Raw genomic sequence first — 14,486 nt, forward strand, 5'->3', positions numbered from 1 at the left:
GCTCCATCATATGCAGCAGCAAGGATGTCCAACCAGAAAAAAAGAAAGGGAGGAGGTTTGCACCAAGGATGGCGTCCAAATGCAGACATATCTACATCCCGTACTAAAAAGAGTTTCTCTCAGAATGGTTGTCATGCTAGGGTAGCCAGTTGCAGCAAGTGTCAGGAGGGGCACATCTTTATCTGTTGTTGGGGGAGAGCACATTAGAGTGGAATGAGCCATGCTCCAGAAGTTCTGTGTTTTGAGGACTAAAAACTTGTATTTCTTGATTGCAGTGGCTGGCCCAGTCTTCAGCCAGACTATTGATCAGCCATCTCTGGTGTAAGAAGTCGTTTGTGTGGGCCTGAGGATTTTTACATTGCTGTGCAAACCATAAGTTGGTCGTGTGTGATCTTTTGTCAGTCAATAAACAGATCTTTGGAAGTGTTCCTAATTCAGAAGAGAAACCCTAACACATCTTCTTTTTCACAAAAGATCTGTGAGGCAGGACAGTGCTGGTGTAAAGTAAGTGTAGGCCTTAAGACTGGATGACATTACAACTTTCTGTGCATCATTCAAGAAGTGTGCATTTCTTTATTTCTCACTAAATCAGTAAATAAATGTTAGCTGATATGACATGTTGCCCCCAAAGTAATTGTCACAAATGGGTGTGCTTGAGATCACCCAAAAAAAAGAAAGAGCTGATCCCAGGTGGTGTGTCAAAGCCAAGGCCTAACAAGTATTTCTCAGACCACACTGCAGCCTGGAAAGGAGCAAGGGAGGGGAGATGCACCACCACAGTAATAAATATCAATATTGATAGCAAAAAAGTTCCGCCTTGCATAATAAATAAAAGCTTACACCTGTGTAGTGAAAACATCCATGGGTCATGCCACCCAAATTTATATTTGACAAGGGTTGTGTGCGAGGGTGCTTGTGCCTGCTTTGTCAAGGGAAGCTCTGGTGTTGCCAGGTTCCCGAGTGATGGATCTGCACTTGGTGTCTGTTGGGGCGCTGGGTGCCCAGGGCCACGATGACTTCACTGACCGGGCTGGGGACGGCGGGCGGGGCTGGCCTGTGACGCGCTCTGGGTTCTGTGACATCACAGGCGCCGTGTCACCATGGGGGCAGCTATAAAAGGCCTCAGCAAGTTCCGCTGCCCCAGTAGAGCCTGGGCAAGCGGTGAGTACACAGCAGCGAGGAGACGGGGCTGGGGGGCTGGGGGAGGGCTGGGGGAGAAGCGCGGGTACCTGGGGCTGCCCCCGCATCCAGGGCCCAGCCCCGGCGGGAACGCCTCGCTGAGGGCGCGCTGCTTGCTGGGGCAGCGGTGCAGGCCTTGCCAGCTGCCGGGGGCCCTCTCCTTCCTGCCGCCACATCCTTGCCGCTCCTGCCCCTCATTGTCTGTCTCCATTCCGGCCCCACTGAAACCCTTCTGTGTGTCCTCCTGCAGACCATGGCTTTACTTTCATTACTCTTCGTGCTCGTGCAAAGCCTGATCCAGTACCCCCGGCCAGCTGGGGATGGGCTGGATGAGGCCACGCACCGGCAAATGAAGGAGCGTCAGGAGCTGCTGGACCGTGAGATGGCTCGGCTGCTGCAGGAGCTGGAGCGGGGGCCCCTGGAGCAGCAGGACGAGGGCTGGGGAGCCGTGCTCTTTGGTGCCCTGCAGCAGTGGCCATTCTGTCTTCTTGCTGGCGTTCTGCTCCTCTTGGGCCTGTGGTTTAGCTGCAGAAGAAGGAGCTGTGCGGCCAGCAGCAGCAGCAAGGACCAGAGCTCCTGGAAGACCTTGGGAGATGGGAGAGGAAAAGAACAGGAGGAAGACAGCCCTGATTCAGAGAAAGGCAAAGAAAACACTGATGTGACTGTGGAGGCAGACGACAGCGAGACTGAAAATGACAGAGAAGGCAGTCCTGTGGCTGCAGATGTAGGAGACAACGATGATGTCATTGAAGGCCATGATAATGTGAAGTCGAAGGAAGACAGCTATGTTAACAGTGGCAATGGCCAAGTCTTAAAGAAAGATGAAGGACGGAGTGATGGGGATGTGCCAGGGGACAGTACTGCTGAAGGAAATGAAGAAGAACCTGGCAATGTTGCTGGAAATAAAGAACACCTCGATGAAGCAAATGAAGGAGAAAACAAGGATGTGCAGGTGGAGCAAGACAAGGACACTGGAAAGGAAGGAAAAGGAGATGGAAATGAAGAAAAAGGCAACAGTGCGAATGTGAAGGCGGGCAACAACGATGATGTAAATGAAGGTGAAGACAACATAGATGGACAGGAAGAATACATGCATGTGAAGGTGCAGGAAAGCAGTGATGCCAGTGAACAGAGAGGCAGAGACTGGACTGGGCAGGAAGACAGCAGTGATCATGGGAATGAAGTAGACCATAGTGGTTTTGCTGCACCTGAGAAAGAAAATAAGGACGTTATCGAAGAAGATGGCAATGATAGAATCAAGGATGAAGAACAGGGTGATTTGAATGTGGAGGGAAACAGGAATAAGGATAGGAAAGAAGAAGAACAAGGTAACGTGGCTGCCAGTGAAAAAGGTGTCAGCGATGGTGGCAAGGAAGAGAGCAGCAATGGTGGAACTGAAGACAGTGAAGACACTCAGGACGCTGGGAGTGAGCAAGGCATCCTTTTACTGGATAGCATATGGTGGCCTGTGGAGGACCAGGAGAGAGGTTGCTCAGTGATAGCTGAGCTGATGGAGAACTTCACGTGTGTCTTTGTGGACAGCGTGAGCAATAGCTTCTACCCGGTGCCTCAAGAAGCCATCGGGGTGGGCAGTGCCTTTGAGGGCTGGAGTCCCCGTGAGTGGGATGGGGTGTACCAGGTGCTGGTCCCACTGAATCCCCCGCCAGGGCACACCTTCCACCTAGAGCTTAACAGTGCAGGGCAGATGGCAGCAAGGACCTTCAGCGTCCGTGTGGAGCTGGCGTGCACGTGCGAGAGGGAGCGGCTGGGCGAGAAGCTGTTGTGCTTCCTGCACCACTCGCAGGAGGAGCTGTGGCGGGAGCAGAAGCGCAGCCTCCTCGAGACGCTCTGCACTGGCTCCTACCTGGATGTGGAGAAAACCTCCCACTGGTTCTACCAGCTGGTGAGATGCTCGTGGCTGCATGTGCCTCAGTCATACTCATGGCACTTGGTGTTTCAGCCCTGCAGCCGGTCCTGCCAATTCCAGCTGAGCAAAGGCAAGAGGAGCCTGACAGTGGAAATGCTCTTTGGGGTGCGCCAAGGGGACTCTGACATCTTTGTGGTCAGCCAGCCCACAGAGGCCCAGAAAGGCAACTCCTGCAACTTTGTGAGCAGTCAGCCCACCGAGGCCAACATCATGGCAAGCACAGCGTGGCCTGAGACATACGCTGTGGCAGAGGCAAAATTCTTCCAGCACATCGCCAGGCAGGTGCCGTGTGAGAGCTTGCACCTGAAATGCCTGCAGGTCTTCACCTGCATCCTGAGGGGCACAGGTTTTTCCAGCTCTACCTGGAAGACTGTGGTCATGCACGTGCTGACCACCGTACCGCTGTCCCGGTGGCGCAGGAGGGAATTTGCACAGCGGCTGTGGGACGTCATGGCGTACCTGCGCCGCTGCCTGCACTTGAAATGCCTGGAGCACTTTGTGCTAGGCAACGAGAGGCTTCCTGCAGAGATCAGCTTGCCATCGGCAATGCGAAGGCTTGAGCCACTCAACCTCTTTGAGCACCTGGCCCGAGATCCTGCTGCCCACATGGAGGCACTGAAAGCTTATGGTCGGCTGCGATTTCGCCTCCGGATGCTGCTCTCCAGCCACTGAGAGGAGTTCCCTGCACAGAGCCGTGCTGGGGCTGGGGGGGGGGGTCACACCCGATGGCAGCCACGTGAACTCTGCATAATTGTTGCATTTGTCATTGGCAATCCTGAAGCTGCTTTCCCTTTCCTGCAGAAGGAAGATGCTGCAGCACATGGATTCGTTGTGCAGACACACCTCTGAGTGGCCTTGCCCTTCACCTTCCAGTTACGACAGTGCTGTTGCCTAAGTCTGTGAGGCAGAAACTGGCTCCACCTGCACATCCTCACAGAAGAACAGTGAAGCTGATGGAGGTTGCTTGGAATACCTCGAAGACAGCAACCTAGCCTGTTACGGACTTAATGCAGTTCTAATGTAGCGACCTGTAGCTTTAATTAGACTTAGTACTTAGCATTCCTCCCAGATGCCCTTTAGTGTTGTCAGCGTAGAACTATTTTGCAGAGCTACCCTTAGTGTCATTCTTTGTATTTATCCCTCTGTATCTTAGAGAATGCCCTTCCTATACATCTATCTGAAATAAAGACTCTTTGCAAACAGAGACGTTGGATATTTTAAGTATGCAGTCTCTTGAGCATTCCCATAGAAATGCTTAAAGCTTTGTTGTAGTTTGGGTTGGTTTAGTTAGGGATTTTAATAAATGCTAGTTAGGTTGGTTCTCTGTACCCCTATTTTCCCCTCACAATGGTCCGTTCCAAGCTGTGTGCCACGGGAGCTCTTACATGTCAATCTTGTAACCACTCCCTGCTTCTTCACAGAAAGTTCTGTGCCAGTCACCCCACCTCTGCAGTGCTACTTGTCCCAGAACACTGTACCCACCTCTGATATGTTCCCATAGGTTGTTATGTTCTGTGTCACTCCCCTGTTGTCTGTCCCCATTGGGTGAGGGGGTTTTCCACCCCTCTCTGCCAGCCCCCTATTTAACCCAATGCTTTCTCTGTCCCGTCGCCATTTTGGCCTGCACCAGCGCCGGGAACAGTCGCTCCGACCACCACCGTGACCACGCGGGAAATAAAAGTTCTCTGCCTCGCCGGAAAAGTGTGCCTCTCTCGTCCCTTCGTTTCCTCTCAGCGTGAAGCTATCAAAGCTGCGAACCCACGCCAGAGCGCTCAGCACTAGCAGGGAGGCAAACGCCATAGCCCTGGAGCACCCGTCCACGTGGCAGCCACAGTCTCTGCAAGGGCAGCTCTAGCCGGGCGTTCCTGCTGCCAGAGGCTGTGGAGGTGAAAAGCCGCGAAGCCTGAAGTGCCTGAAATTTTGCAGCAGAGTACTCCTGAATTTTGTAGGAATATTTGGAAAAGGTTTCTTTACACAATCACTTTTATACGCTCCTAGGGAACAATTCAGTCCTAAAAGACTGAGCTACCCTTCAGTAATAGTTGCCCTTCAGTAATATCTACATATATATGTGTGAAGAAATAATAAAAGGAGAAAAGTTTCTCAGATTGCCTGAAATGCATCCTTCTTTTTATTTAACCCACCATTTCTTAAAAAATGTCCACCCAGTGCAACTACCTGAAAAAATGACATAAGTGGCTCAAACGGTGATTTTGTCCAGCAGTCACTTCCCGGTATTCTGCTTCCATAGCACTTTGAAGCAGGGCTATTAATTTTGCCTCGTGAATTCAACCGTGCAATTTTTTCATTGGTAAATTAAACCTTTTCTGATCACTTTACCCTTCCTGGCAACTGTTTACATGCAGCACACATCATCACTGATAGAAGAAAGGAACAGGTCCTGGAACAAAAATTTTCAGTGCATTCTCTCCTGAACACCCCAAAGTATTTATTGCCCTTACATTCAGCAGGGAGGAATCAAGCTGCAAGAGAATGAGCTCTTCATGTAATGCTTCTCCTTAATGTTTTATTGGCTGGAATGGAATTGCCCATTTTTCCTTGTCCCTTCCTCGTCACTCAACACAGCTTCTTAGGAGCCAAGTCACTTAATCCAGCAAACTCATACCATCCCTAACACCTCCTCCTTTCTCTTCACACGTTTGAACCTTCACCTTCATAGTACCTCATGAGAACAATATTAAAAATTTTACTACAGGTTTTGAGAGTGATGAAACAAAGTTGCCATCAGGTTTTGTTCCTAAGGACGGTTAAACCTTTCAGGTCTTTCCTTTTCATATGCTGATTTTATATTGTGGATTTACAAGCATTTTATTTTAGCTCTCCTGTTACCATCATCTATTACAATGCATAGACTCAAGGAGACCTTCACTGGCTCCACTGCAGCTCTGTAGCTGTTTGTATTTACCCTTAATGAAGTCAGTTTTCAGGATCAGAGACTTCAAAACCTGTTGGTCAAGGAAGCTCCATAGTGGTTTCCATGGAGGATCTTTCTACCATCAACTTGCTTCTCTAGAAGCAAAAGATGTATGTACAACTACAATAGAAATTCACTGCATTTCAGGAAAGCCCTGAAAGTGCAATTTGTGCTTTCCTGACTAATTAGGAGATAATAATACATTAATAATAATGTACTATCTGCTGAACAACTGATGGCTATCAGAATAGTTAAAACAATTTTTATCTTTGTTTCCAGGATTACTGAACTAAATAAAATGTTTCAGTTGTGCTGAGGAAGAGAGAAAGGGGGGAAATAGAGAATAGTAAGGTGAGTAACATTTTTCACTGACAATTTGTTTTCTGCTCACAACTTACAAGACATGAATGAAGATGAAAGGTGTTGTCATTAAGAATCAGAATGAGTGGGTTTCTTGGCAGAACCAAAGAAAAAAAATATTAATATGCTGACCGATGAAATCTATAGGTGATAGTCAAACTACAATAAAACTCATTTGGCAAAATAGTAATATAGGTGGATAGTAAAAACCATCTATGCTTTTTGATTTTTGACATCACTCTCTTCAGCCAAGACCATGCTGCTCTTCATCTTTTCAATGGTTAAGGAATCTAATTTGCAAGTAACAATGGTGACAAAGTAACCACACATTCATGAGAAACTTAAATAGGAAACTATTATTTACATTTTCCTAGAAGGAAAAATTCACAATAAATTTCACAAAAGAAAGCAAGTAAGGAGCTGGTTTTAAATTGTGTGTGATTACAATGAAAGAAAACCCTCCTTAATTGGGCTGTTATCAGTGCCTTCAACACAGTGGTGCCTGTTATCATTCTTATAAAGCAGAGTCTGGAATCCTTCCCTTTACAAACCAGTTTTTCAAGTATATGCAACTCCGCTCTAAAACGGAATGAGAGCCCACAATAGATTTAATTCATTTTCATTTGGCAAAAATACATTCCCTGATTTTTTTTTTTTTTTTTCATTTTATCTCAAGGACTGTGACTCTGGCCACAGAGATCTGGACTATAAGATGTAACAAAGGTATCTGTCTTGCCTCAGCATGCCGTGTTCATGTCCAGAGAACGGCCTGTTGTCAGAACCCTTTCTGAAGATGCAGTTAGTTGAAAATTGCAGGTGCAGGTGCTTGCAACTACTGCAACTATTTGTGCATCCTTCTGAGGGAAGCAAAGTCTGAAACGTAGGAGCGGCAGTATTTTGAAGGCAAGTGCAATATAATGAGGGTAATTGGTTTGGGAAGGTAGGGATAGCACTACCTATAATTTCACAAAGCATACTTTGAGAAAGGAAGAGCTGCATGCCTTAAGGTGCTAAATATGCTCAGCATGTTCCATTCTGAACACCTGGACATGCTTGCAAAATGCAGGGCATGTCTCCATCCAGGCTGGAAAGAAGGAGCCCACTGCTGCAGGGTGGAGTGGGTTCCTTTGTGCAAGTCAGCACAAGTCCCAAACCCCTGAGGTGGTTTTGAAGGTACACAGCTTCTAGACACAAGCTATTGCCAGGCTGTTTTTTAGTGTTGCCTGTTCCTCAGAGTGTGGACTAATCTCCACACTACATTCCCCATGTCTGTTTCTTTCATAAGACTCATGCCTTTCTGACTGCAGGTCATGGGTTAACGCAGCTGAAGGTAGCTGGCAGGTTGCTGAGCTGAGCTGAGCTGAGCTGAGCTGAGCTGAGGTGGTAGGCTAAGCGGAGCAGTAAAAGTGATTCACAGTCAGTGACCTGACCTCAGGTCCTTCAAATAATGCAGTCCACGAGGATTTTGCCAGTATTTCCACTGGGAGCTTACCATGGGTAGCTTGCTTTGTCTGTGTTTGACTGGCTGGTGCATTGGGAGGAGGGACAAGAGACTGAGAAATGTTTGACCAGGGCACGAATGGAATTACTTTTTTCTTTAGTTGGTCCTAAGCATCTCAACCTGAAGTTCTAAGGAGAGACAGCAGGAGTAGCAGAGCTCATTTAAAGCTGCCTTTTTCCCAGGATCAGTAAATTCATAGCTCTTTATCACTCTGGGTCTAATAATGTGGGTTTTCAGAATAGCTTTAGCTGTAGGTGAGTATAAACAACCTCTCTTAGAGCAGGACAGAGGTTTTCTCTTGTCTGCTTGATGCTTAAGTGACTGGAGGTCAGAAGACATTTTCCCTCCTATTCTTCATCTTGTTTACTCATGTGCCTCAGGTGAGCACTGTGATGAGACTGGAAGCTTGTCATCAGAAGAGATTTAAAAGGAGCAGGGTGATATGGGTTGCTGAAACACAGTAGCCTGTGAAATTCATGGCTCTCTCCTGTTTCTTCCTGGTGATGCCTGTGAATGACTGATCAGCGGCTGCTGTGATCCTGTCTTCCTCTGCTTCCCTCCCTGCTAGGTAACACTTGGGACGTGAAGCTGTCCAATAGTGACCTCATTTAGATGGCAGAATATAGAAGGCATTGTTTGTTACTATATAGGATGGTTCAGAAAACTGTGTTTTCTGAATGCAGGCAACTCTTGTGTCATGGGTGGAGCAGAGAAAGGCAATCATTCAGACATTCTGTGTTCCGTCAGCCCTCAGCTGATAAAGAGATCATCTAAAAAGAATTTGAGAAGCCCAAGGGAGCAAAAACCTCCCGCTGTGCTGTGATCAGCATCAGAGAAACTCTTCCCAATAAACTGCTCCATCATATGCAGCAGCAAGGATGTCCAACCAGAAAAAAAGAAAGGGAGGAGGTTTGCACCAAGGATGGCGTCCAAATGCAGACATATCCACATCCCGTACTAAAAAGAGTTTCCCTCAGAATGGTTGTCATGCTAGGGTAGCCAGTTGCAGCAAGTGTCAGGAGGGGCACATCTTTATCTGTTGTTGGGGGAGAGCACATTAGAGTGGAATGAGCCATGCTCCAGAAGTTCTGTGTTTTGAGGACTAAAAACTTGTATTTCTTGATTGCAGTGGCTGGCCCAGTCTTCAGCCAGACTATTGATCAGCCATCTCTGGTGTAAGAAGTAGTTTGTGTGGGCCTGAGGATTTTTACGTTGCTGTGCAAACCATAAGTTGGTCGTGTGTGATCTTTTGTCAGTCAATAAACAGATCTTTGGAAGTGTTCCTAATTCAGAAGAGAAACCCTAACACATCTTCTTTTTCACAAAAGATCTGTGAGGCAGGACAGTGCTGGTGTAAAGTAAGTGTAGGCCTTAAGACTGGATGACATTACAACTTTCTGTGCATCATTCAAGAAGTGTGCATTTCTTTATTTCTCACTAAATCAGTAAATAAATGTTAGCTGATATGACATGTTGCCCCCAAAGTAATTGTCACAAATGGGTGTGCTTGAGATCACCCAAAAAAAAGAAAGAGCTGATCCCAGGTGGTGTGTCAAAGCCAAGGCCTAACAAGTATTTCTCAGACCACACTGCAGCCTGGAAAGGAGCAAGGGAGGGGAGATGCACCACCACAGTAATAAATATCAATATTGATAGCAAAAAAGTTCCGCCTTGCATAATAAATAAAAGCTTACACCTGTGTAGTGAAAACATCCATGGGTCATGCCACCCAAATTTATATTTGACAAGGGTTGTGTGCGAGGGTGCTTGTGCCTGCTTTGTCAAGGGAAGCTCTGGTGTTGCCAGGTTCCCGAGTGATGGATCTGCACTTGGTGTCTGTTGGGGCGCTGGGTGCCCAGGGCCACGATGACTTCACTGACCGGGCTGGGGACGGCGGGCGGGGCTGGCCTGTGACGCGCTCTGGGTTCTGTGACATCACAGGCGCCGTGTCACCATGGGGGCAGCTATAAAAGGCCTCAGCGAGTTCCGCTGCCCCAGTAGAGCCTGGGCAAGCGGTGAGTACACAGCAGCGAGGAGACGGGGCTGGGGGGCTGGGGGAGGGCTGGGGGAGAAGCGCGGGTACCTGGGGCTGCCCCCGCATCCAGGGCCCAGCCCCGGCGGGAACGCCTCGCTGAGGGCGCGCTGCTTGCTGGGGCAGCGGTGCAGGCCTTGCCAGCTGCCGGGGGCCCTCTCCTTCCTGCCGCCACATCCTTGCCGCTCCTGCCCCTCATTGTCTGTCTCCATTCCGGCCCCACTGAAACCCTTCTGTGTGTCCTCCTGCAGACCATGGCTTTACTTTCATTACTCTTCGTGCTCGTGCAAAGCCTGATCCAGTACCCCCGGCCAGCTGGGGATGGGCTGGATGAGGCCACGCACCGGCAAATGAAGGAGCGTCAGGAGCTGCTGGACCGTGAGATGGCTCGGCTGCTGCAGGAGCTGGAGCGGGGGCCCCTGGAGCAGCAGGACGAGGGCTGGGGAGCCGTGCTCTTTGGTGCCCTGCAGCAGTGGCCATTCTGTCTTCTTGCTGGCGTTCTGCTCCTCTTGGGCCTGTGGTTTAGCTGCAGAAGAAGGAGCTGTGCGGCCAGCAGCAGCAGCAAGGACCAGAGCTCCTGGAAGACCTTGGGAGATGGGAGAGGAAAAGAACAGGAGGAAGACAGCCCTGATTCAGAGAAAGGCAAAGAAAACACTGATGTGACTGTGGAGGCAGACGACAGCGAGACTGAAAATGACAGAGAAGGCAGTCCTGTGGCTGCAGATGAAGGAGACAACGATGATGTCATTGAAGGCCATGATAATGTGAAGTCGAAGGAAGACAGCTATGTTAACAGTGGCAATGGCCAAGTCTTAAAGAAAGATGAAGGACGGAGTGATGGGGATGTGCCAGGGGACAGTACTGCTGAAGGAAATGAAGAAGAACCTGGCAATGTTGCTGGAAATAAAGAACACCTCGATGAAGCAAATGAAGGAGAAAACAAGGATGTGCAGGTGGAGCAAGACAAGGACACTGGAAAGGAAGGAAAAGGAGATGGAAATGAAGAAAAAGGCAACAGTGCGAATGTGAAGGCGGGCAACAACGATGATGTAAATGAAGGTGAAGACAACATAGATGGACAGGAAGAATACATGCATGTGAAGGTGCAGGAAAGCAGTGATGCCAGTGAACAGAGAGGCAGAGACTGGACTGGGCAGGAAGACAGCAGTGATCATGGGAATGAAGTAGACCATAGTGGTTTTGCTGCACCTGAGAAAGAAAATAAGGACGTTATCGAAGAAGATGGCAATGATAGAATCAAGGATGAAGAACAGGGTGATTTGAATGTGGAGGGAAACAGGAATAAGGATAGGAAAGAAGAAGAACAAGGTAACGTGGCTGCCAGTGAAAAAGGTGTCAGCGATGGTGGCAAGGAAGAGAGCGGCAATGGTGGAACTGAAGACAGTGAAGACACTCAGGACGCTGGGAGTGAGCAAGGCATCCTTTTACTGGATAGCATATGGTGGCCTGTGGAGGACCAGGAGAGAGGTTGCTCAGTGATAGCTGAGCTGATGGAGAACTTCACGTGTGTCTTTGTGGACAGCGTGAGCAATAGCTTCTACCCGGTGCCTCAAGAAGCCATCGGGGTGGGCAGTGCCTTTGAGGGCTGGAGTCCCCGTGAGTGGGATGGGGTGTACCAGGTGCTGGTCCCACTGAATCCCCCGCCAGGGCACACCTTCCACCTAGAGCTTAACAGTGCAGGGCAGATGGCAGCAAGGACCTTCAGCGTCCGTGTGGAGCTGGCGTGCACGTGCGAGAGGGAGCGGCTGGGCGAGAAGCTGTTGTGCTTCCTGCACCACTCGCAGGAGGAGCTGTGGCGGGAGCAGAAGCGCAGCCTCCTCGAGACGCTCTGCACTGGCTCCTACCTGGATGTGGAGAAAACCTCCCACTGGTTCTACCAGCTGGTGAGATGCTCGTGGCTGCATGTGCCTCAGTCATACTCATGGCACTTGGTGTTTCAGCCCTGCAGCCGGTCCTGCCAATTCCAGCTGAGCAAAGGCAAGAGGAGCCTGACAGTGGAAATGCTCTTTGGGGTGCGCCAAGGGGACTCTGACATCTTTGTGGTCAGCCAGCCCACAGAGGCCCAGAAAGGCAACTCCTGCAACTTTGTGAGCAGTCAGCCCACCGAGGCCAACATCATGGCAAGCACAGCGTGGCCTGAGACATACGCTGTGGCAGAGGCAAAATTCTTCCAGCACATCGCCAGGCAGGTGCCGTGTGAGAGCTTGCACCTGAAATGCCTGCAGGTCTTCACCTGCATCCTGAGGGGCACAGGTTTTTCCAGCTCTACCTGGAAGACTGTGGTCATGCACGTGCTGACCACCGTACCGCTGTCCCGGTGGCGCAGGAGGGAATTTGCACAGCGGCTGTGGGACGTCATGGCGTACCTGCGCCGCTGCCTGCACTTGAAATGCCTGGAGCACTTTGTGCTAGGCAACGAGAGGCTTCCTGCAGAGATCAGCTTGCCATCGGCAATGCGAAGGCTTGAGCCACTCAACCTCTTTGAGCACCTGGCCCGAGATCCTGCTGCCCACATGGAGGCACTGAAAGCTTATGGTCGGCTGCGATTTCGCCTCCGGATGCTGCTCTCCAGCCACTGAGAGGAGTTCCCTGCACAGAGCCGTGCTGGGGCCGGGGGGGGGGGTCACACCCGATGGCAGCCACGTGAACTCTGCATAATTGTTGCATTTGTCATTGGCAATCCTGAAGCTGCTTTCCCTTTCCTGCAGAAGGAAGATGCTGCAGCACATGGATTCGTTGTGCAGACACACCTCTGAGTGGCCTTGCCCTTCACCTTCCAGTTACGACAGTGCTGTTGCCTAAGTCTGTGAGGCAGAAACTGGCTCCACCTGCACATCCTCACAGAAGAACAGTGAAGCTGATGGAGGTTGCTTGGAATACCTCGAAGACAGCAACCTAGCCTGTTACGGACTTAATGCAGTTCTAATGTAGCGACCTGTAGCTTTAATTAGACTTAGTACTTAGCATTCCTCCCAGATGCCCTTTAGTGTTGTCAGCGTAGAACTATTTTGCAGAGCTACCCTTAGTGTCATTCTTTGTATTTATCCCTCTGTATCTTAGAGAATGCCCTTCCTATACATCTATCTGAAATAAAGACTCTTTGCAAACAGAGACGTTGGATATTTTAAGTATGCAGTCTCTTGAGCATTCCCATAGAAATGCTTAAAGCTTTGTTGTAGTTTGGGTTGGTTTAGTTAGGGATTTTAATAAATGCTAGTTAGGTTGGTTCTCTGTACCCCTATTTTCCCCTCACAATGGTCCGTTCCAAGCTGTGTGCCACGGGAGCTCTTACATGTCAATCTTGTAACCACTCCCTGCTTCTTCACAGAAAGTTCTGTGCCAGTCACCCCACCTCTGCAGTGCTACTTGTCCCAGAACACTGTACCCACCTCTGATATGTTCCCATAGGTTGTTATGTTCTGTGTCACTCCCCTGTTGTCTGTCCCCATTGGGTGAGGGGGTTTTCCACCCCTCTCTGCCAGCCCCCTATTTAACCCAATGCTTTCTCTGTCCCGTCGCCATTTTGGCCTGCACCAGCGCCGGGAACAGTCGCTCCGACCACCACCGTGACCACGCGGGAAATAAAAGTTCTCTGCCTCGCCGGAAAAGTGTGCCTCTCTCGTCCCTTCGTTTCCTCTCAGCGTGAAGCTATCAAAGCTGCGAACCCACGCCAGAGCGCTCAGCACTAGCAGGGAGGCAAACGCCATAGCCCTGGAGCACCCGTCCACGTGGCAGCCACAGTCTCTGCAAGGGCAGCTCTAGCCGGGCGTTCCTGCTGCCAGAGGCTGTGGAGGTGAAAAGCCGCGAAGCCTGAAGTGCCTGAAATTTTGCAGCAGAGTACTCCTGAATTTTGTAGGAATATTTGGAAAAGGTTTCTTTACACAATCACTTTTATACGCTCCTAGGGAACAATTCAGTCCTAAAAGACTGAGCTACCCTTCAGTAATAGTTGCCCTTCAGTAATATCTACATATATATGTGTGAAGAAATAATAAAAGGAGAAAAGTTTCTCAGATTGCCTGAAATGCATCCTTCTTTTTATTTAACCCACCATTTCTTAAAAAATGTCCACCCAGTGCAACTACCTGAAAAAATGACATAAGTGGCTCAAACGGTGATTTTGTCCAGCAGTCACTTCCCGGTATTCTGCTTCCATAGCACTTTGAAGCAGGGCTATTAATTTTGCCTCGTGAATTCAACCGTGCAATTTTTTCATTGGTAAATTAAACCTTTTCTGATCACTTTACCCTTCCTGGCAACTGTTTACATGCAGCACACATCATCACTGATAGAAGAAAGGAACAGGTCCTGGAACAAAAATTTTCAGTGCATTCTCTCCTGAACACCCCAAAGTATTTATTGCCCTTACATTCAGCAGGGAGGAATCAAGCTGCAAGAGAATGAGCTCTTCATGTAATGCTTCTCCTTAATGTTTTATTGGCTGGAATGGAATTGCCCATTTTTCCTTGTCCCTTCCTCGTCACTCAACACAGCTTCTTAGGAGCCAAGTCACTTAATCCAGCAAACTCAT

General features: G+C 49.2%; 2 protein-coding genes across 2 annotated transcripts; both read left to right on the forward strand.

Moving 5' to 3' along the window:
• The first annotated feature begins 963 nt into the window (after positions 1-963).
• LOC137474039 (inositol 1,4,5-trisphosphate receptor-interacting protein-like) lies at positions 964-3,793 on the forward strand. Its single transcript, XM_068190288.1, has 2 exons — positions 964-1,070; positions 1,705-3,793. The coding sequence occupies exons 1-2, from the start codon at positions 964-966 to the stop codon at positions 3,776-3,778; spliced, it is 2,181 nt and encodes a 726-aa protein (XP_068046389.1). The 3' UTR covers positions 3,779-3,793.
• A 6,397-nt stretch (positions 3,794-10,190) lies between these two features.
• Positions 10,191-12,549, forward strand: LOC137473787 (inositol 1,4,5-trisphosphate receptor-interacting protein-like). The gene has a single exon (XM_068189760.1). It carries the CDS (start codon positions 10,285-10,287, stop codon positions 12,532-12,534), a length of 2,250 nt encoding a protein of 749 aa, XP_068045861.1. The 5' UTR covers positions 10,191-10,284; the 3' UTR covers positions 12,535-12,549.
• Positions 12,550-14,486: the final 1,937 nt, after the last annotated feature.

The sequence above is a fragment of the Anomalospiza imberbis genome, chromosome 5 (genome assembly GCF_031753505.1).
Source record: "Anomalospiza imberbis isolate Cuckoo-Finch-1a 21T00152 chromosome 5, ASM3175350v1, whole genome shotgun sequence".
In the NCBI taxonomy this organism is placed as follows: domain Eukaryota; kingdom Metazoa; phylum Chordata; class Aves; order Passeriformes; family Viduidae; genus Anomalospiza; species Anomalospiza imberbis.

Bases quoted from the DNA above. Each gene is read 5' to 3' on its own strand.
- LOC137473787 (XM_068189760.1), top strand. From the start codon at position 10,285: ATGAAGGAGCGTCAGGAGCTGCTGGACCGTGAGATGGCTCGGCTGCTG.
- LOC137474039 (XM_068190288.1), top strand. From the start codon at position 964: ATGGATCTGCACTTGGTGTCTGTTGGGGCGCTGGGTGCCCAGGGCCAC. The intron at 1,071-1,704 runs GTTCTGTGACAT...CCTGTGGTTTAG, and splicing joins TGGCCTGTGACGCGCTCTGG to CTGCAGAAGAAGGAGCTGTG.